The 24,332-nt window shown below is 38.5% G+C and overlaps 1 protein-coding gene across 2 annotated transcripts in view; it reads left to right on the forward strand.

Moving 5' to 3' along the window:
• Positions 1-24,332, forward strand: part of fstl5 (follistatin-like 5) — a 152,086-nt gene that overhangs the window by 38,976 nt on the left and 88,778 nt on the right. For both annotated transcript variants that reach the window (XM_047802686.1, XM_047802687.1), the window contains exon 4: positions 10,226-10,474. In XM_047802686.1, the coding sequence (XP_047658642.1) occupies positions 10,226-10,474 (249 nt within the window). The remainder of the gene's footprint in view (positions 1-10,225; positions 10,475-24,332) is intronic.

Raw genomic sequence — 24,332 nt, forward strand, 5'->3', positions numbered from 1 at the left:
GATGTCCTGGACTTTGGGAAAGGCGCATACACTGATCTCCTGATGCATGAACTTAAATATTGAGGTCGTCCTTTGCCTCCGAATACTTGAATAATTAATGACACACTTGGGCTGTGGTGATCTCTCTCTCTCTCTCTCTCTCTCTCTCTCTCTCTCTCTCTCTCTCTCTCTCTCTCTCTCTCTCTCTCTGTCTTTTCACAATAAATCTCTATCTCCAGAGCAGCCAGAGTGAGACTTTGGGAAAAACACACAGCTGTTAGACAAGTTACACTGAGTGCTCTTGTTTTTCAATGATCACTCCTCATCTGTTAATGGAAACATGTTTGAATATTTCTCTCTCTCTCTCTCTCTCTCTCTCTCTCTCTCTCTCTCTCTCTCTCTCTCTCTATCTATCTATCTATCTATCTATCTATCTATCTATCTATGTCTCTCTCTCTCCTGTGATTGATGAGGTTAATATGATAAACAGCAATCAAATCCTTGTTATATGATAGCAGGAGTTCATACGGTGTCTCTCGCCCTTGGGGCTTCCCAGCAGAAGCAGAAGCAAAACAGTGGCTGTAAATAGGATTTTCGACAGCCTACATCAATTGGGCAGGTTTTTTGCTATCAATGTGATTAGTCTCTGCAGAATTCTTCAGTGTTGTTGGCATTGTTTTAATTTGTGGATATGAGAGGAGTTACTCCAAGTCCAAACTCAAGACCTGTTGAGTATATACATCAATACAAGACCTTAATAGATTTGTAGGATCTATTAGAGGTTTTCTTTTAGAAATATGTGAAATATGCAAATTAAGCATTAATACACAAGTCCATTTTTGAGCAAAACACTGATCAGGTTCCACTTGATCCATCAAAACTGCTGTGACACCCAGACTCCATAAAACCTCTAAGATGTGCTGTGCTATCTGGCCCCATGATGTTTGCAGTAGATCCTATAAATCCTTTAAGTTGCGAGATCGGGGCCTGCCTGGATCAGACTTGTTTGTCCAACACATCCCACAGATGCTTGTTAGGATTGAGATCTGGGGAATTTGGATGTTAAGTCAACACCGTGAACACTGTGGTTTGTTCCTCAAACCATGACAGGGTAAATTATCCTGCTGAAAGTAGCTACTAGGGAATACTGTTGCCATGATGGATGGAGAGTTCTTAGTCTGCATCCATATTTATGTAGGTGGTAATTGTCAAAAAAACATCCACAAGAATACAGCAGATCATTGCCCGTCGTATCGCACTGCCTCAGCCATCTTGTTTTCTTCCCATAAAGCATCCCGGTGCTATCTGTTCACCAGATAACCAGTCCACCATTCTACATTGCACCATGGTCCAGACCTGATGCTTATTTTAGGTGCAGTGAACAGGGGTCAGCATGGGCACTCTGTCCACTCTGAAGCTACTCAGCTCCATATGCAGCAAGCTGTGATTCTCTGCATGTTCTAACACCTTTATATCATAGCCAGCATGAACATTTTCATCAATTTGTGCCACAATAGCTCTTCTGTGGGCTTGGACCAAACAGGATAACCTTCGGTTCCCAATGCGTATCAGTAAGACCTGCACGTCCATGACCCTGTCACTGATTGTTCTTTTCTTGAACCACTTTTGGTAAACAGTAACCACTACATAGCAGTAAGGTCCCATAAGACCTCCTGTTTTAGATTTTCTTTTTAGATCCAGTCTTCTGACCACAACTTGGCCTAACCAAAGTCGCTCAGAAACTTACTCATGCCCTTTTCTCCTGCGACAAGGACTGACTGTTCACTTACTGCCTAATACAGTATATCCCACCCCTTGACAGATGCCATTGTAAAAAAGATACTATCTTGTTATCCATTTCATTTACCATTTAATGCTATGGCTGATCGTTGTACATTACACTCAGAATAATGGTCACATTTGGAAAAGAGCTTCTTCTTTTGCTTTTCAATGTAACGTATTTAAAATGTCACTTCAAGTCAAAAGTAATTTAGATTTCAAGAAAGGTTTACCAGGTTTGCCAGGGTTTTATTATATTTGAGTCCATGTGTGAAATCACACACACACACACACACACACACACACACACACACACACACACACACACACACACACACACACACACACACACACACACATTATTTAAAAAAAACAATTCTTACTAAATGTTTGGACATCTTTTAAATTAAAATATTAATTAAAAACATTTGGACATCTTTTAAATTAAAATATTAATTTAGTTTTTGCTAATTATTTAGTTTTATCAACCAAACAACACAATACAACTTGAGAGCAAAGGCAGATTTATTCTTTGAAATGCATTCCTGAATTTTGATCTTTCTTCGCTATTTCATGAAAGGTAAAGGGGAGAAATAGACCTTGACAGTGGCAACCAAAGCAATAAGAGAAAAGTCCCACAGCCTCCAATCAAACCTCACTGCCAAGAAAGCCCTGCTACAACTCCATCTTCAATTGTCTGTGCCCGACTCATTTCATTTTTACAAATATACCTGTCAGACAGCCCGAGCCAAAGCCATAAACCCAGGCACCTTTGTGCGGCTGTCACAAAGTCTCAAACCTATTAAACACATGCTTATAATAAAAATGTACTCCACCGTTATTTTGGTTATCCTTTTACAAGCTTTATGAAAAAGCCAGCATTGTACATCTCAGGGGTTTGACTAAATATTTTACAGCTACTGTATATCTTAAAATTCTCCACTTTTGACAACAAATATGTTTAATTATAGGATTAGATTTATGAAAAATAAAATAATGCAGAAAAATACAGAAATCACATACTGTAGGTTGAACGATTTTAAACAAAATGAGATGGGAATGGATTCTGGAGAAGGAAACACGATGATGCTGTCATCACTTGTCACTTGTTAATAAGTTACAGGCAGAAAACTAGCTCTAAAGATGACCGTTTTGCCGTCTGCTCTTGAGCAAATGTGGTGCTCGATAATATGTTTCCATCTCCACTCCGTATGGAAATGTTGTTATTTTGGCTATTTTCTCCCCTTGTTTTGTCTGTCTGTCTGCAACATGCAACATGTGTCAGGAGACTGTTTACAAACTAAAACAGAAATCTAAAAGACCTTTCTAGCTAAGAGGGATTTTCTCACACAGTAAATGACATGATGTGATTTGATCACTTTTTCAATCTTGATATGAACAGATATGAAGCAACAGATATATCACCTTGGTTTATAATCAGGTATTGGCTTAAAATGTCGGAAATGCCTCTGGGAAGTCAAATCGTCATCAAAATGGAGAAGAGCTCTTAGCCGCTTGATAAATATGTATGTACTCCCTGTGTTTTGTATGGATTTCATTTGCATTGACATGCCCTTTTTGTCCTGTCTCAGCCTCGTCCTGTCCTGATTGTGTTAAATTGATCTTTTTTAAAGCCATAAGTGTGTTTATAGAATAGAAGCCTTTATTTTGTAACATATACATTACAGCAACGTGTATTGTTTCTGTAAATTCTTTCTTCGAATATCCTAACTTTGGTTGTTGTTGTCAGAGCCCAGGGCCAGCCATGATACAGTGCCACTAGAGTAGGGTGGGTTAAGGGCCTTGCTCAAGGGCCCGACAGCGGCATCATCGGCCAAAACATCCCCCTTATTTATACCTTTATATTTCTTCCTTTCATTGCAAAATCTTCGTCATTCTTTCCTTATCTTTTGCATTTAAAAAAAAAAAAAAAAAAAAAAACCTTTGACACTTTTTCATTGTAACTTTGAACAAAGGTTTTAAACTCATGGTATCTTAAGTATGTAACCTAGTGAACCAGCATTAATGTATTCAGTGTTAGAGATTTAAGCACTTATGTACGTCGCTCTGGATAAGGGCGTCTGCCAAATGCTGTAAATGTAAATGTAAATGTAAATTGTAAACAGCATTCTATAATGGTTTCCTTATGTATTTTCCATTTTTCTGACTATAGATCATTCATGTTTAATGTTCTGTGTCTCTTCTCTGACCCCCTGGCTGGAATATTTATGCTGATGATGATAATGACAATCGGATTACTCCTAATTAACAGCATGTCGATTACACACACTTACAATATGAAGACAGCGAGGCTTGGGTTTAAATGCCGTGAGGGACTTTTCACCTCAACCGATGAGATAAAAACGAATGTGAATGACGCTTATAATCACACTCAGAACTCTCATATATATATATACACCATACACAGCACTCATGTTTAATAAGTAGATTAGGATGTAAATGTAAAAGTAGCTGCTTTTCACTTTTAAACACACTCACAGTGAAGAAGCAAAACTTGACTGTGGAAGCAATTTCTAATCTGCGACGCTAAATCAGAGAAGGCTGTAACTAATGATGGCTCTTTATTATGAGAAATAGGTCCCATGATTTGTTTTAAAACAAACATTACATTCATTCTTTTTCTTTCACAAAATCTGTACTTTTCTTAGGCAAATATTAAAATACTTTGTCACTAAAATGTCAGATATCACCCAAAACATGTCGGCCAAATAATAAGTCTTTTGGGAATTCAGCAAATATTTGCACAGAAATGTCAAACATTGTGCCTTGTTTATGTTCACAGGAGAACTTACACAAGAAAAAGCTTGTGAGAGCTTCTGGGTTTGTGTACGGTCACATACGAGAAGTCTCGCTAATCTAAATATCATTTTATTAGCTTTAAATTCTATACATGCCACTAAGTTAATGTTGTATATTATATATATATATATATATATATATATATATATATATATATATATATATATATATATATATATATATATATATATATATAGATACAATGTCAAATTTTAAATTGCCAAATTCTTTCAATTACACACAAATATAAAGAAAATCTTGTCTTCATATTAGTGAATTGAAAGAAAGCAATTCAAAACAAATCCATAAATCCCATAATGATAACAAGCTGCAGTGGCTGAGCTGCTTTATTGGAGGTTGTAACAAGCTATACTTTTATTCTCTTAAAGCAAACCAGCTGATTTGTGAAATCGCTTGGCAATTTTCAGCAGATTCACACTTCTAATTACAAAACAAATCCAACAACAAAACATGTTACAGAACATTTGTAAAACTAGCATGGATTTATTTATTTATTTATTTTTGTTGTGGTCAATGCAAACATTTATACACAATTTTATAAAAAAAGATCGATAACTGAGGCCCAATCAGAATGTGTATAGTATATGAACATTTTGTAGAAACTGCTTCACAGATAGTTCTTTACAATTGGAGAACCAAAAATGAAGAACCAAAGCAAACATATCTGCTAAATCCTAATCTGCTAAATATAATGCTACACTTTATGTTTGCGATCATTTGCATTACATATTTTCATCCAATGAATATTTCCATATCATCCACAGGAGAACGTGCTCTGTTGGATAACGAGGACTTTGTGATCTCACACATATTGAGGAAAGACGCTGGACTTTCTATGTTGTCTGTCATGAGGAGTTTAAAGCGTTATTGCCAGTTGTTTATCCGGAAATGTTTTCTGTTGCTGCTAGTGGGCGACGTCTTTTGGGCTTTCTTTAACAGGCGGTGGTGAGCAGACCTGAAAGCTGCCTACTGTTGTTTACTACATTACCCAAAATCCCAAAGGAAGCCGTTGCCATGCTGTCGGAAAACATCAGATGGGCTGAGACTTGCATCTTGGAGGGAGATGGGGTGGGAGTTTGAGGGATGATGTTCAGGAGATCTAATGCTTTATGTACACATTTCGATTGTAAAATTGTTCTATATAGTTTTACTGCAAAAGATGTCGAGAGCTTTGATGAGAATGACTTCAAATCTTTTTTAACTGCATAGGCTATATAGATAAAGCATTTCAACGATTATTATAGCACATGTAGACTTCAATTGCCCAGAAAGCTCTTTCCTGTAGGCTTTTTATGGTGATATTTAAGTTTCAGCCTTTATTACAATGACAGCTCAAACTGAGAAATAAAAAAAAACTCTAATATTAACGTAACCTGGAATATATAAGCACAACACCCACAGATCTTTAAAACTGATCATATGAGGAATAAAACAATTTGACATGTTCAATTTTTAGACTAATAGTATTAGTGAATCAGCTTTTTACAATAAATTCAAATGAAGCTGTGGTATAATACACACAGAATAATTTGATTTATTAAGCTTTTTTTTTTTTTTTTTTTTTTTGAAGCTCATGCTGTTTGTGTTTGTTTACTCTCATGATTATACTTTATTAATTAGAAACCATTAATGAGTCTAAACCCAGACGTTTTTCAGAAGGAAAGCTATAAATCACGGTCTTATCAATGGGCACAGAGCAGCTGATTAATATCTGCCATTTAGTTCTAGGCAGGTAGTTAGGAATGACGCAGTCGAGTCAACACTCTCGGTCTGGCAGCAAATCCGAGCTACAGCATTTCTTGTGAACAATCCGACAGCAGCAGTTCATATCGTTGCCGCACGATGCACTGCGTTGTCCTTTTACTGAGATTGATCTCCATTATAAATCGAGCTGTAGTTCTGTAGTTTCTTAGTTATTTTTTTCTTTTCTGCTTTTCTCTAGCTCCTTTTCAGAGTTGAGTTAAAATGTATAGCATGAAGCTAATACAGAAATTGAAGGAATCTGTGATACTGTAATTATGTGGTATGTGGTATCTCAGTGGTTAAGGTTTTGGTCCAAAGGACCCGTTGCTAGGAACTGTGGTCATTCTAATGTTACTGCACGAAATATTGTTTGAACATTCAGTATTCACATACAGTATATACACTGGTCGGTCGGCGCTGTTTCTGTTACTATTTATTGTCTTTTGTGTATTGCATTTTTTGTACTTTTTGTATCGTCTTGTAACTTTATGTCTGCACTGTTTTTTGTCCTGCACTGTCTTTTGTCCTGCACTGTCTTGTTTGTCTTGTCCTGCACTGTTTGCACCAGGTTGCACAGTTGCACTTTATGTGGCTAAGACTACTTACTAAGTCCTTAGCCCTGTCTTTGTTTTATCTAGCACCACGATCCTGGAGAAACGTCGTCTCATTTCACTGTGTACTGCTATAACAGCTATATATGTTTGAAATGACAATAAAAGCTTCTTGACTTGACTTGACTACTGATCGGAAGGTCATGGGTTCAAACCCCAGGCCCACCAAGCTGCCATTGCTGGGCCCCTGAGCAAGTCCCTTGTTGCTCAGTTGTACAGTAAGTCACTCTGAATAAGGGTGTCTGCTAAATGCTGTAAATGTAATTAATGACAAGCAGTTGATTACAGAGACACAAGTCAGTAAATACAAATGCACACATTTTTCTGTGTTTTTTTTTATTATAAAAAAAACCCACAGTTGTTTATGTGTGTTATATTTCCTCATGGTAGCCTTAGTGACCTAGTGAACCTGTATTGATGTACTGTATTCATTATTAGAGACTTCAAAGCACTTTTGTACGTCTTTCCGGATGAGAGCGTCTGCCCGATGCCGAAAATGTAATGTAAATGTAAATGACCGGAGGTGATGGCTTTGTTCTATAGGGTGTGAGCTAGATATCTAGCTAGACTCTGTGAGTTTGTTCATGTTTGTCCATGTGCTGGTGCCAGACATGAGGTTTTGCTTTTTTACTTGGTTCCTAGTTGATAGTTTATTTTAATGTAGTGTATCTTGTGACTTCATTCGTGTTTAAAAAAAAAAAGGGAGGTTCTAATGGTTCTTAAAACCATGTTCTAACGAATCACTAGTTCAGTGAGAGCTCGAGAAAAATCTGGAAACCTTGGAGGTGTGAATTGTAGAAATATATGTAGATGTATGAATATATATATGTATATTCACTCAATTTTTTTTTGTTAATTTTTTTTATATATATATTTTGTATGTTTATTGTGCATTATACAGTTAGTGTCCTAATCCTTTGAGTTGTGGCTGATGTGGCATCAAATTTCCCCTTAGGGTTTGATATAGGACTCTGCACTCTACTCTAATTCCAATAATCCCGGTAAAACGTACTGCAGTCTGTGTTTAGCCGAGAGGTTGCCAAATCCGTACAATGTACATGCAAATATTATGTTTGACATATTAAGCTTTGTCTTTTTATCCATATAAAAATCTTGTCTTTTACGAATCTGTTGACATTTCTGTGAACCAGCAGGTCATTTAACTTCCTGTGGTTAAATAAAATTTCTACAATTCACATCATTCACCCAATACCACATCACTTGCACTAGATTAGTCATTTGTCTTTGTTGTCATTTAGCTGTAGGGTGACATGGAGTGCATTTTAATGATGGCCTTTTGTGCCCTTCATCAACCCAACTGATACTTCTTATCTTTTACACTTTAAGTAGAATAAAAATTATTTAATATTTACAATTTTCTGCCACGACCCAAAGCAGTGTGACTTATATAATATCAACTTTTTCACCCACTGAAAGAAATAAAAGTAGGAGTACAAGTAGGCAGCGCTATGGGAATAGTTTCCAGAAAACAAATTAAAAAGAAATGACTAAATAACCACTGAAATCTCAGAAAACAAAAAAATAATAATCTGACTTTTGCATTTTATGAGTTAAAAGTAAACAATGAATGTGCAGACTAGCTGCGTGCACTAAAAAGTAAAGACTGCAATTCAAATCATGAGTCATTTTAAAGGATCAGTAGTGCAAAGCTTTCAAATGATGCTCAGATTTCTGTCTAGTCTATAAAGAGGTAATGAGGTGATAGCACCTGGGCGCCCGATCGTCATGCATATTTCATCTGAAGCCTGCTTGGTTTGACTGCCATTGATGCAGAAGGAGCAGATTGTCTGTAGGGTTTTCTAAGTTCTGTATCCGGTTTACCACATTTGCATGTGTAGAGCATTAGATGATGATAAAAATTGGTTCTTCTTGGTGAATCTAAAGGGAAGCAGGCATGATTGGCCAGCGAACTCTGGATGAGATGACTACAGTTTCAGTAGCACTCTGTTGTCTGATTCTTCTCGGTTCAGCGGTTTCAGAGCCTGTGTATTTCCCCGCCTGTCACATCTCTTTACGATTGATCAGTTCTGATGCTTCCACCAAAGTGGACCTTTTGCTTTCCTTGTTTCTAAAAGCCACCCTGTCCCTCGTAAGCTTTCAAGAAGGTTCAAGAAGAGGGATAAGTGTTAATCGAACAGAAGCATTATCTGCTTAGGTGCTTTGGATGCTTTGAAAAGAACAACTTTTTAGGAAGGTTTGTTGATTTTTTTTTTTTTGCAATGCATTCAAGTGCCTTTAACTGGTTTGCATATAAACCGTATATACTGTAGTGTCCCCTGTGAACTCCTTTCATTTACTAGTGCTGCAAAATTAGTGACTTTTTTCTTACATTTGGTTAATTTTTTTAGAGTCAAAATAAAGCCTAGCAATTTTTGGAGCAGTTCACATGACAGCAGCTGGTGTTACGAGTTGTGTAAAGCATGACAGCATGGTGACCTGCCCAATCAATAATCGACACTGGTTCTAATAACCAATCACTGATCTCCATCGTTTCTCAACGGCCAATCACTGAGCTTCCTTTCCACAATGATTAAAAATTAATCACCATCGTTCTTAGTGGCCAAGTCATTGTTGTTTTAAACAACCAATCACTGCTTAACATTGTTTGTGACAACCAATCACTGATCACCATTGTTCCTAACGACCAATCAATATTTATCTTTATTCCAAATTACAATTAAATGATCACCATTGTTGGCTTAATGGTTAGCACGTTCGACTCACACCTCCAGGGTTGGGGGTTCGATTCCCGCCTCCTCCTTGTGTGTGTGGAGTTTGCATGTTCTCCCCGTGCCTCGGGGGTTTCCTCCGGGTACTCCGGTTTCCTCCCCCGGTCCAAAGACATGCATGGTAGGTTGATTGGCATCTCTGGAAAATTGTCCGTAGTTTGTGAGTGTGTGAGTGAATGAGAGTGTGTGTGTGCCCTGTGATGGGTTGGCACTCCTTCCAGGGTGTATCCTGCCTCGATGCCCGATGACGCCTGAGGGCTCCCCGTGACCCAAGAATTTCGGATAAGCGGTAGAAAATGAGTGAGAGTTATCACCATTGTTCCAAATGACCAATCTTCGTTTCTCATACAAGGCATTTTGACATGCAAATCATTTTTATGATTCAGTGAATATGGGAATGATATAATCTGCTGACGTCTATGAACTTTCTGAGCATGTATTACTGTACATACTTTCCCACAAAAATTGTTAGCAAAAAAAGTATCTCACAAAGAAATTCCTTATTGTTTTTTGTCTCTGCAGGATTGTATGGGCCTAACAGCATCCTAAATGCCTGTAAGCATAAGTACTGTGGTCTGGGGAAGCACTGTGTGGTGGACTATGCGAGTGGTGAGGGCGAGTGCCAGTGTCTGGATCGATGCAAGCCTCACTACAAACCCGTATGCGGATCTAATGGGAAATTCTACCAGAACCACTGTGAGCTGCACCGAGCTTCGTGTCTGGCTCATGAAAGAATCACCATTGTACACAGCGAAGAATGTTTCTACAAAGGTAAGGAATGGAGAAAATATCCATATAAGATTTGACTAGTGTGTAGAGATCTGCTGATTATCAATATACACAAAGATGTCATTCGATAACAAATTATATCAGCAAGTACAGTTAAATAAAACATTCAAATCACAAATACTCCGTTGAGATTTGAAGTGATTGCGATGTTTTACTCAAATTGTAATCAAGCTGTGAATAAAAATATGAGTTAAGAAGTCGAGTAGAAGTGCAACATCGGAGGAGGTGGTTAGGTCACTTATTGAAAGCCCTCTTATTGCCATAATCTTCTCAATCTGCCTCTCCTGTCACGGTCATTCACTCTTTGCCAAATCACATTTGATCTGTTTCACAGCGTGGATGACATCTGTTCCGCTCATTAGGTCTGCTCTAACAGACTCGAATTATTCATCATCTTCTAAGAGTTTGTTTTAGATGTAGATATTACACAGCACCATGACGGTACACAGAATTAACTTGGATTTGTCTCAAAACAGCGGCAGCTTTGTTCTAGTTCATTTGTCCTTTGCAGCGATAATTAGAAGGAACCAAACCTTGTAAAATTCTAAAAAGAAATTGATAAAAAAAATTAAAAAAAAATAGTTTTCCTGCCAATAATACACATGTGAAAAGTCTGCTTTAATCAGACCTGAATAGATTTAAACAAAAGGTCATTAGAATGCTTTCTTTTGGCTACCTTGCAATGGCTATCTGCCATGTTGAGTAAGAAGCCATTTTGACTAATGCAGCGGTATCAATCAATCTTGTCAGAAATGGCGGTTGCCATTATGTAGATAAAAACCAGACCCAAGCGTGGGGATAGAAAAATGACATGAATTATTAACAAACATGAAACATTGAAAGGGAAACGAAGCACAGAAAATAACACAACGTGAACAAACCAGAGATGAGAGAATAACATGGTAATAACCATGACCAATAACATGGTCATGTCCAGATTCTGTACATCAGAAGGGAAAGGGTGTGAAATATACTAAGTTTCAGGGGCAGTTCTAGGATTTCATCTTTAGGGGGTTTTAGCCCTCAGTGAGAATTTAAAACAAGAAGAGTATTATATTATATATTATATGACTACATAGTAAGCCAAAAGTTCTGGTATTATTTAAAATGGCAAAAGTGGACACCAAAATTTTATGCATGATGTAATGATGCCAATCTTGAATCAAATCAGTTCATGTATTTGTGCATTCTATACAAACAGTGTGTCCAATGAATGCAGTCATTAATAAGCTAATATTCACAAGACAAAGACCAAATAAACAAATGTTATTTTTATTTAGTATTAAATGGATTGTTTGCATTAATATTTTGTTTGTGCTACAACTCTGGTAATAAGAATAGTGACATTTCACTGCTTTTGGTTGCCGTCTTTCCGCGTTATAACATTATAGATAAACGCCTCCAGCTCTGACTGCGCGTGCACGCTGCGCGTACCTGTGCTTCTACGTTCAGATAAAGCAGACAGCTGAAGACATACTTTTGAAAGACTACAACACACGCGCGTAAAAGCAAAGTAAAAAAATCGCTCTTGGATTAAACTAATAAAGAATTTTCTTTTTCCCATGAAATTTCCTGCATTTTAACATAATTTTTATTGTTTATTTATGAAAGTATTAAATTATACTTTTAGTTTTAGGGTGGTTGAGATCACAGACAGGGGGCTGAAGCCAGCCTAAAAAAGGTCTAGAACAGCCCCTGCTAAGCTGCTAGACATTATTAGTTTAACATAACCTAAAGATGTTTGTAATTGTTAGTAAAGCACTAATCAATATTTGTTGTTTGATTAAGTTTTGTACTAGCTCCATGTGCAGAGTTGCAGAGCAAAGTAAACTCACCAGATTCAGCAACAATCTATACTGCCGAACGCAATACAATGACTGGACACAATTTTTGTGCGTCAAACAGTAAATTGTAAGTAATTGAAGGAAGGGAGTCGAGTGGCTAAGAACTAAAAGCAAGGTTGCATCGTAGGATCGGTCCGAGGAATTATTCAAGCCAGTCGTTTGAATTTGTTGTTCCGTGTCAAGCACATTTACATGAATACATTGTGATTTCCTCATGCTTTTGTCAGCTATGTGCACCCTCACATAAAGTCTGTATGTTTGGTGCTCTGACGAATCAGTGATCGTTTCTCAACAGCCACTTATCACTTATTATTCTGATGACCAAAAATGTAATCACCATTGTTTCCATTGGCCAAGTCACCATTGTTCCCAATAACCAATCACTGATCACTATTGTTCCTAATGACCAATCACAGTTGTTGGAGAGCTACGTCCTATTTCAAAATGGACGTAATCCTAGACATCGATTCAAAATGCGTGATCATAATATCATAATCAAAGCAGAGATGAATGAAGATGAATGATAAAAGAAATGTTATCCAAAGTCACCAATCAATTCTTTTCAGACACAATAAACATTTTAACTATTTATTTAAAAACGGCATCTACTTCCTGTGCGATTTTACTCAGCAGACAAAGGCAGTGATGTAGCAGGTTGCTCAGAGTTCAGAGTGCCAAGTGTTCTGAGAAAATAGCTGTTTGTGTCGTAGCCTTGCTTTGATGGATGCATCAAAAGGCAGCCATTTTTCCCCCATACACTCGGCCTCTTATCTCTATGTGAAGCAGAAGAAAAAGATGGGGGGAACCTACAGATGAGCTCTGAGGGCTTTCAATCTGAATGGGAAGCAGTGCATGACTCCAGCAAACTCACCTTTCTTTTCAATCTCTTCTACTCTTCTATTCCTTGCACACATGATCGGAAGATCGCTTCTAGTCCATGCAGGTTTAAACCAGATTGAAAATTAAGTGGCACTTGAAGTCACATGTATTTTGCCTTTGCAGAAAATTTGCTACACTTGACTGATAGAACAGTGAGAATTATGTGCAGAATAATAGTGTAGGAAATTATTTTTTCCTCTCTCTTTCTAGCTCTTTTTTTTTTCTTCCACCTCTTATGTGTCATTGTTTTAATCGCAGTCAGTGCTGGTGAATATTAACATCGTTCGATACCGAATACTATTGAAAAATTTATAGTGAAAAATAAATCAGAGTACACTGTCTGGATTGGTGCTTTAACTTTCCACAAAAGATTAAATGTACACTAATCACTATGACCTGACATAGCACATGAACAACTACAATACAGAGTATCAATCTTCTACCATATGGAGATGTGTTAAAAACCGAGACAAAAGTGTTTGGAATGTTATCTTTGAGCTCCAGAAGGAAAATTGCTGCTTGTATTTGTAACTTGCTATATAAAAGACCGTAGACTGTTGCCCACAGGGATTCAGGAACTGGCATTAGCATGAGCATTTGGATAAAATGAAGGTGCAATCTGTTACGCTGGCAAAATGAACTGTAAACACAATATTAGCTAATTTGGGTTCTTGGCAAGCACATGAGTCCTGTGTGTTTTCTAAAGATGTTAACGACAAACTATCTTGGGACAAATGAATACTATAATGAATACAAACTCAGTGATAATACCAAATATTATACCAAATACAGTATGTGTGGTGACCTGGGAAAAGATGTGGCTCATGTTTTGATATTTTCAACTGTAAATCAATCCTGAACTGAAAATACGTTACACAGATCTCAATCGGATGTAAAATGATAGAATTTAAAAGTGAGAAAAAAGGAAAAACACATTTGTTCTACAAAAAACAATCAGGTTGTCAGGTTAAAAATGTTCTACGCTCATTATGGTCTCTTCATATGGATGATCTCTGTTCATATCACTATCGGTGAAGAAATCAGCCGATTCTATTCCTCCTTTCTATTATGTTGAATACATTTCCCATATTTCCCCATATTTTTATTAAAAGTCTTTGTTTGAATACACCGTGCAAAATCTCTTCTGTGTTTTGATAATGATGTGCCGGAGCACGGCTGACATTTTGACAGCTGCTATCTGATTACAAACTGAACTGGCTCCGTTTTGCTGTAGAACACGTTACGTTTGATCAAAGCATGACATAGTTGCAAAAATTATTTTTCGGCATCTGTTTTTCTTGAACTGGCTGCATACATGACAAGACCGAGGCGAGATTTAGAATATAGACTAAATAAAAACATTTCCACATTATTTTGGCTGGTTTAAAGAATTCAGCCATAGCAACAGGTGAGTTTTTTTTCTCAGACCATCAAACATAAATGTAAGATTTTTTGCAGTGTTTGAGGGAAATATCCATGAATGAGGCATGGATCTGGGAAGGCTACAAAATGTTCTGCTTCATTGAAGGTTCTGCTTCATTGAACAGCACAGTGGCCTCAGTAAATGGAAGTTTGGAAAAAAAACAGGGATTTTCTTAGTACTGGCCACCTGATCAAACTGGAAGAGAAGGGTCTTGGTAAGAAAGGTGAACAAGAAACCAGTGATAGCTCTGAATGGATTGCATGTGGACATGGGAGAAACTTGCAGTAGGTCAACCATAACACCCCATAAGTCTGGGCTTTTCAGCAGATTGTCTGTTTTTAATTTCTTTTTAATTAATTAATTTGCTGCATTATTCATTCATTCATTCATTCATTCATTCATTTATTCATTCATTTTCTACCGCTTATCCGAACTACCTCCGGTCGCGGGGAGCCTGTGCCTATCTCAGGCATCACTGGGCAACAAGGCAGGATACACCCTGGATGGAGTGCCAACCCATTGCAGGACACACACACACACACACACACTCTCATTCACTCACACACTCACACACTACGGACAATTTTCCAGAAATGCCAATCAACCTACCATGCATGTCTTTGGACCGGGGGAGGAAACCGGAGTACCCGGAGGAAACCCCCGAGGCACGGAGAGAACATGCAAACTCCACACACACAAGGCGGAGGCCAGAATCGAACCCCCAACCCTGGAGGTGTGAGGTGAACGTGCTAACCACTAAGCCACCGTGCCCCCCCAATTTGCAGCATTATCACAAATCGTTTTTTGATTTTTTTTTTGTTTTCTTTTCTTTGTCATTATGAGGACTGGAGTGTTGATTGCTATAATGAAGCGGTTCGGATATTTCTGAACGCCCTGTATGCTAGCCTCCAACTTTTAAACTGCAATTACTCAATTTCATCCCTTGATTCCGTCACATGTACTTTCCAACAGGGACAAAACACAAAGAATTTCAACTGTCTTCCTTTAATCCACACACTGTTTGAATCTTTTCATTATTTTCTCCTTTGAAGCACAGCTTAGAAAGCAGCCACTAACACAAACTGTTTTTTTATGACAACAGTCTCCTTTTCTCTACATTTCTATCTTATTACTCAGAGATTCAATAGAGACTTCGGTCTCGCTGCAGCTCCGTCATGCTTTCCACACTTTACTAATGCGCTAACTTTTTCTTTGGGGGAATTTATACTCACATGCAAGTTGTTTTTTTTTTAAATCCCTGAATAAAATTCTTTACTTAAAGGCTTTTCTTTGGCATATGCAGAGATTTAGTAGGCATTCTCACTTTTGTTTCATTTACATGTCAACATTTTCTCAACTGCTTCTCTTAAAATTCCTTAGGAGAAAAAGAACAGAGAGTCAAAAAAAGCCACAATCCATTAGCAGGATTTTAACTGACAATCTCCTGATCACAGAGAAACACTTTACCACTTCTGAATATATTATCAGAAATATTTTCCAGTTTTTACAGTAAGTGGATCCCTTCAGTGAACTTCAAGTGTTGGCTGAAGAGCTGCACATTAAACAGTAACAGAAACAATATTGAAACCTAGCCAGACATCTCCATTTTTATATCCAATTGATCTGAACTCTAGATGTATATAGAGATTTAATGGAGCAGGATGATATTAATAATGACAAAACCTCAAACAAAATTCCAGTCAAGAAGCTATCCTGAGTGATGTATGCTATAGGCTGAATTTTAAGCCCTGTATAAACTCCATACTAAGCAGTTGACAGTCATCCAGCTTCGAGTCTAGCAGCTCATTTTGAGTGCTTTGTTCAACAGTGTTTAAAGCTGCTAGTGTGTTTCCTGTCACCGGTGAGGTGCACATGGAAGAAGTAATATCAGCACCGAAGGTTGACAGGTTCAGAAATATTTCCAGGACAAATACAGTACATCTCAGGATCCAAACAAAAGAACTAAATCGAGCCCGAAATAAGAAAGTATTGGAACAGGGAGACTTTTTTTTCTTCTTTGCATGGAAAACATCTCTTTGCATTTCTGATGAACAGACATTATCCACTCCATTCCCTGTTCCAAAATTCTGCAATATATTTTACAACAGAAACGCATCTGTACATCATAGACATGCTGTTTGCATTAACACTTTACCTATTTTGTGGAAATGTATCAGAATTAGTTCTGAATATGGCAACCCTGTTATTTACTGTTCTTTCCACTACACCTCATCCACTGAAATGTCCATAGCACAAGCATAAAGCAAGATTTGGGGTTCAAGACCCAGCACTGCCAAGCTACAACCACTGGGCCCATGAGCAAGGCCCTTAAACCTTCCTGCTCCAGTGGTGTTGTATCATGGCTGACCCCGTGCTCTGACCACAACATCCAAAGTTGTGATATGTGAAGAAAGAATTACACATTGCTGTAATGTAGATGTGACAAGTAAATTCTTCTTATTCTTATTTATTAAATAGGGGATTAATTTGGCAATGCTTCTCCACATCCATCAAGGAGATCAAATCAATAGAACATTTGCTTGTATTTGTCCATTTTTTAAAGCATTAATCAGAAAAACCAAACAAAAAAAAATCTACATTTTAAAAGAATTTTAAATCCATGCAATCATGAAGAAAGATTTAAGTAAGATTAATGGACAAGCCGCCAGTGGAGGATTAGCTGTTAATGTAGGATCGACGTATTAAAAGTCTTCTGTGCATGAATCCCCTCGGGAGTGTTTGGCTTCCTTTTAGGAGACACATCTTCAGCTTACATCTGGACCACACAATGTTTGTGCAGTTCCTTATGCTTAGTGATTATAACTTCACACCTCTAATTAAGGGCCTTTCACTCCTGACAGAGAGAGAGAGAGAGAGAGAGAGAGAGAGAGAGAGAGAGAGAGAGAGAGAGAGAGAGAGAGAGAGAAAGAAAGAGAAAGAGAATCAGTGCTGCACTGATTCTGTTTGATTTTGATGTTTTGGTTCTATACGTCATTGTAGATAACAAGATTTAAAAGTGAAACGAATCCCATCTGAATAGGGCTTTAAAGAACGTTGATGGAAGACAAACTGGAGCATTTTAAAGCGCACGCCTTGATCAACGTGGTCTGTTCAAATTCATAGAACGTACGAGAACGAGAACATTCAGGATGGATGACAGCCGTAGTGCAGGCATAGCATTAGATAATTGACCCTCTGTCACCGTGATCTTTTTCATTTCAAATCTCTGCATTTTATTAACCGCCTCATGACTTTGACATCGTATAATGACCGCTGTACGTGGGTATATTAGTGGGTGGATTGTATTGAAATGAAATAAAATTTCTTTGAATCGCATTATAGTGATATTGCCACTGCTAAGGGGAAGAAAGCAGTGACCCATTTTGGACAAAAATTGGTGTCATGAGAGGAATTGAAACTTAGAGTGGACTAATGAATCTTTTTACCTAGATTTTGCTTGAGAATCTGTCAGATTTGGTTTGCTAAAATGACACTGAAAGTGAAAACGTAGAGTCACTTGCACTTCACATATAAATTCTGCATTAAGGGGAGGATAGTTGAGCCAGATTTGTGTCACTAGTGTTCCCTTTGTGCCACCTTTGGTTAAGCTAGGATTTGGTTCTGCTTCATTAGTGAATTCCTTTCTTTCTCTAAGCATTTCTACGAGATGCCTTGACTAACACAGAGACCTCTGAGCTTGGGAGAAAATAGATTGGCCTGTGGAAAGTTCTATTACTAGAATTTTTGCCATTCATATTTTTGGAAGATGAAGCAGCAGCTTTTATGAGAAAGTATCCCTGGAGTAGAAAGGTGTTAAGAGCTTTGCTCAAGGGCAAAACAGTGGCATCTTGGCAGCTCTGGGACTTGAACCAGTGACCTTCAGATCACTAACCCAGAGCCTTGACCATTTAGCCACTACTACACTAACTAATATTTGTGATAATTGCTAAAAGTAATATTGCTCAAACCATAGAGTGTACCAGTAAGTGTTAGCTAGCTAGCATTTAGCAATCATTGATGCATATTAAATTTGACTTGGAGTATTCATTTAATCATTTCAAGATTTCAAAAATTAGGAACAGCCTTATGGCACAAATTCTATCTGTAGTTTCTAACACACAGCATCACTAGCCATCACTAACCGCTTTAGAGGAACATTTAATAACACTGTTATTCATGCAATTATCCAGTCAGCCATGTGGCATGCAGAACAACATACAGACATACATACAGCTAATGTCCACATCCTACATCAGAATGGCAAGAAATTGGATCTAAGTGATATGGTTGTTAATACCAGGCAGGATGGTTTGAGTAATTTCAGAATCTGTTGATCTTCTGGGATTTTTACACACAACAGTCTCCAGAATTGTAGCAGCTCTGAGAGAGGAAACATCTTAAATTGTCTGGTGTGGGTTTTGCCCTGCTAACTGAATCCAGACCTAAATGCAGAGATAGAAGACAAAAGGGGATTTTATTAATAAAACAACAAAATTAACAGACGCAGGAGAACACTATGGGAAAAACCGAGCATTAAACTATGAAACAAGACACAAAAATGACAAGGACTTAGCAACAGTGCTCACAGAACAACAGGTATAAATAGGGAGGGTACATGAGGAGCGGGATAATGGGATATATAATGGGATAAGGATCAGGCGGGGCAAACACACATGAGAACACAAAAACATAAACAAAGCACATGGCAGAAAACAAACCCCTGCCAGAACTCCCCCTGGTGTTAGAACTGTCATAGCAATCGTGGCAGAAATAACCACTGTGGTTAGCAAAGAAGCATGTCATGTATTAATTTATGAATTGTTCTGCCACCAGACGATTGGCTGACTGGATAATTGTAGTAATTCCTCATCTTTTATATATAATTAAACTCCAAATAGTTACCAAAGGTAAATTCACCAAAATTAGCAATATGCTAGTGTTATAGCTGTCAGGACCCTGGCAGAGGTGGCTTGGAGACAGACCCGTACGCAGGATAGAGAGGGGTTTAATACATTAGGAAGACAAACATAAACCACAACACACGGGGAACTAAAAATATTATCAATAAACCGCGCTGCCTAATGCAACGCGGCTCACATATATAGCGACACGGACAATCACACACAATGGGAAACAGGTGTGATGACCGGGGAGGAGCAGACGTGGACGGGGCAATCACGTGACACAAACAAACAACAAACGCACATGGCACCAAGTCTGCGCTGATCCCTAACAGAACCCCCCCCTTAAGGCGCGGCTCCCGAAGCGCCAAAACCCGGCAAGGTCCGGGAGGGGGGGGCGAGGTCCACGGCTAATGGCAGGTGAGGGAAGCAAGGACGACGGCGAGGCTAGTGGGGAGAGCAAGGACCACGACGAGGTAGGCAAGGGGAGCAGAGGCACACGGTGAGGAAGGTGGGGGGAGCAGAGGCACACGGCGGCGCAGCCGGAAAGGGCTGAGCGACGTCCACAGCCGAGCTAAGGGGCCGAGGCAACGTCCGCATCCGAACTGAAGGCAGAGCAAAGTCCACAGCCGAGCTGAAGGGCCGAGTGACGTCCACCGCCGAGCTGAAGGGCCGAGCATCTTCCCCCGACGCGTGCCTCAGCGAGCTGAGGAAAAGGGCAGGAGGGCGGGAAGCCGCCCCCGCCTCGGGCCTGCAGCACCCCCCGCGGAAGTGGTGAAGCGACGTTCTCCTCGGAACGGAACCGGAAGTGGAGCAGCGTCCTTCACCGGAGAGATGTAGGGCGATGCCACAGGGCACGAAAAAAAAAGGGGAACCCCAATAACATGGTGACACCCTCCGCGGAAGTGGTGAAGCGACGTCCTCCTCGGAACGGAACCGGAAGTGGAGCGGCGTCCTTCACCGGCGAGATGCGGAGCGATGTCACCGGAAGGACTGGCGGAACAGTCCGGGGGGAAAATGAAAAAAAAGGCCGGTCTGAGCTGGAAGCTATCCTGCTGGGTCTGCATGGTCGAGGCGCTTCATTCTGTCCGAACCCTGGCAGAGGTGGCTTGGAGACAGACCCGTACGCAGGATAGCTTCAAATGAGAGGGGTTTAATACATTAGGAAGACAAACATAAACCACAACACACGGGGAACTAACAATATTATCAATGAAGCCACGCTGCCTAATGCAACGCGGCTCACATATATAGCGACACGGACAATCACACACAAAGGGAAACAGGTGTGATGACCGGGGAGGAGCAGACGTGGACGGGGCAATCACGTGGCACAAACAAACAACAAACGCACATGGCACCAAGTCTGCGCTGATCCCTAACGGATCCGCGCTGATCCCTAACAATAGCACTAAAACGAGAAGCTTGAAATGTGAAACTAAATCATTAAGCTACTATCATTTCCAAATAAATAATATTAATCATTAAGGCCCTGTTCACACTGCAGGTAAAAGTGGCCCAAATCCGGACGGGTCAAGTGACCAGGTCAGACTTCTTCAGGAGTAGTGTGAACACTCAAATCTGGCCCAGATCTGATTTTTTGCAGTCAGATCTGGGCCACTTCCATATGTGGTCCTGAATCAGACCCAAATCAGATTTTTTCCAATGTGGCCGCAGTGTGAACAGCCAAGGCGGATTTGATGCGACTTTTACGTCAATCTACATCGACATTCGTCACAATTATGCGCCGGCGAAGACTTTTTTTGCGTAACACACACGTGTTATATAAAGTGGTTACGTGAACCAGCTCATAATGTTTGCATTGAATACATCACATTACTTCCTCCATCGCCAACTTTTTAACGCAACGGCGTGCTGCGTGTGACGTCATTGTTATTGTTCATTTGCGCGTGAGGGTCAGTTCTAAAACTGTTCACACTGGAATCTGATATAGGTCACATTAAGGTAATGTGAACAGCCAAACAAAAAAAAATCAGATCTGAGCAAAATATCCGAATTGAGCATTAAGACTTGCAGTGTGAACGTGGTCTAAGTTGTGTTACAAATGGACTTATTAATATGGATATGATATGAAGTATAAATTCCTTTAAGGGAATAAGGGCTGGTCCATGGAAGTGCTTCTACTGAAGACCTAAAATGAGAAGATTCTGTATTAAGATGTAAAAGGTGCATAATAAATTGTATGCTGACCTTCTTGTGTGTTTTAGCTACTGTACAAACCCAGATTTTTAACTGAAATGCTCTCAAGCACATCCACTGTGGCAGTGTTTTGTTTCTCTGAAGACCTTCTTTGAATGCGTGTGAACATTTGTGTAAAGTTCTAATTAAGCGTTTAAAAAGCTGGATTTTTTTTCCCTTGAAACTAATCTGACAAGAATACGAGAAAACGCGTGCGTACACACTCGACTCGGCGCTTTAATCCCCGCTCGGTCATAAAGAGCCGGTGTTGTCTGCCATCACTCTCCTGATTGTGACAGGATGGTACACAGCCTCAGGCTCAGACTCGCCGCTTAGAACTAGGCAGATTTAAGGCTAAGCTCTGAATCTGTTGCTTGTGGATCTTTTTACAAATTGATGCCTGCAAGCTTTTCTTCTTTCTTCTTGGTTTAGTTTTGGTTTTGAGGTAGATTTGTTTTATTGGAAATAAGTGGCATGACTGTTGTGATTTTTAATAGTCTTAATAAAAATTTTGTGTTAAATGACGAAGGAGGAATATATACGTGCAAGACGCTCCATGTTATTCTGCAGTTAATCAACGTAATGGATTAGAGTTCGATAAAAATATGACGATAAATATCTATCTATCTATCTATCTATCTATCTATCTATCTATCTATCTATCTATCTATCTATCTATCTATCTATCTATCTAAAATATTTTAAAATATAAAACATATAAAATAGGTTTTCATCTCAACATGCTTGTTTTTTGTTCCTTTTTTGTAAAGAAGAGGTTTATTTAGATAAGGTTCTCTTAAGAGGAAAATTATTATTATCATTATTATTATTATTATTATTATTATTAGTAGTAGTAGTAGTAGTAGTAGTAGTAGTAGTAGTAGTAGTAGTAGTAGTATTCATTTATTTGTATTTGTTATATATTTTTCTGTTTAAGACTAAAACATTTTTGATTACATAATTTTTTATATATTTATTTATTTTTCTTTCTTTCTTTCTTTCTTTCTTTCTTTCTTTCTTTCTTTCTTTCTTTCTTTCTTTTTCTTTCTTTCTTTCTTGCATTTTTTTTAGATTTTAAGTCTCAGAAGAGGCCATTTTTATCTATCTATCTATCTATCTATCTATCTATCTATCTATCTATCTATCTATCTATCTATCTATCTATCTATCTATCTATCTATCTATCTATCTATTTTTTACGTATTAATCAAGGCGTTTTTTGATGGGATTTTTTCTTATATCTGATTCAGATTTTTTTCTTCTGTGGGTTTAACACAGTGTCCTTACGTTTCTTTGCATAAGTGCATCTATCATTTTTTTTTATTCTAAGTCTACACACGTAGATAACAGAGTGACTAATTTGTTTTGACATGTAGTGAGTAGAATGTAGAGATGTTATTCTTATGTAAATGACACTTTTCTCGTAACACAACCGAAGCGTATCAGACTCTGAATGACGTCAGGTCGTGTGATGGTCTTTTTCTGACTGATGTTCTATACACTAGACGTTGTGATGAATGATTTTGATTTTCACTTATACTCACCGTGTCAGGGGTTTCATGTTGGATATGTCATATCACCATGAGATTCTGACACCACAGATATACGCTGAGCCTCAGAGGCAGTTACTGTACCACATTCTGACGTACGACAGCCTGGAAAATTACCGCATCACAGCCTCGTCAAGGAAAATCTGTCACATGACTCAATGACAAGTGGAATTTATGGCAGCTGATGCCTGATGGAACAAACCTTCATGTAAGTGTTGCCATGAAGGGATTTTGTAAGCATTTTGTAGCTCTTTCATTTGATCAAATGATTTGTGACTCATGATTGAGATCTACGGTAACTACACTTCACCATGAAACACAAATAATCACTAAAATGTTTATAAAAACTTAAGAGAGCTTTAATTATTACTATAAATATTCCAGAAGTCATGTCAGGAAGTTACGTCGTCCAGATTTCCTGAAAATCCAATAAATGGTAAATTATTCTCTTATTATTGTCTTATTATTTAATGATCTCATGTTATTAGCAGGGATACTACGTAGCATAAAGTTTTTTTTTTTCTGGCCAAAATATGGAATTTGCTCTTTGTCATGTCTCAATATTTTGTAGATTTTTATAAGTATTTCTGTTTTTAATATATAAATTGATAGATAGATAGATAGATAGATAGATAGATAGATAGATAGATAGATAGATAGATAGATAGATAGATAGATAGATAGACAATATATTCTTAAAGAAGTTTTTTAAAAAATATTTCACACTCCAAGTGCTTAAGTCCAAAATTTGAAGGTGTTATCTTCAACCACTACAATGCGGTGTAAGGTTCTCAACAGAGGGAAATACACACAGTCCGAAAATCATTCATTCTTTTATTCATTCTACCGCTTATCCGAACTTCTCGGGTCACGGGGAGCCTGTGCCTATCTCAGGCGTCATCGGGCATCGAGGCAGGATACACCCTGGACGGAGTGCCAACCCATCACAGGGCACACACACACTGTCATTCACTCACACACTCACACACTACGGGCAATTTTTGACACCGGTGGAGCACCCGGAGTACGGCTTTGGACCGGTGC

The sequence above is a fragment of the Tachysurus fulvidraco genome, chromosome 17 (assembly GCF_022655615.1).
Source record: "Tachysurus fulvidraco isolate hzauxx_2018 chromosome 17, HZAU_PFXX_2.0, whole genome shotgun sequence".
NCBI lineage: Eukaryota > Metazoa > Chordata > Actinopteri > Siluriformes > Bagridae > Tachysurus > Tachysurus fulvidraco.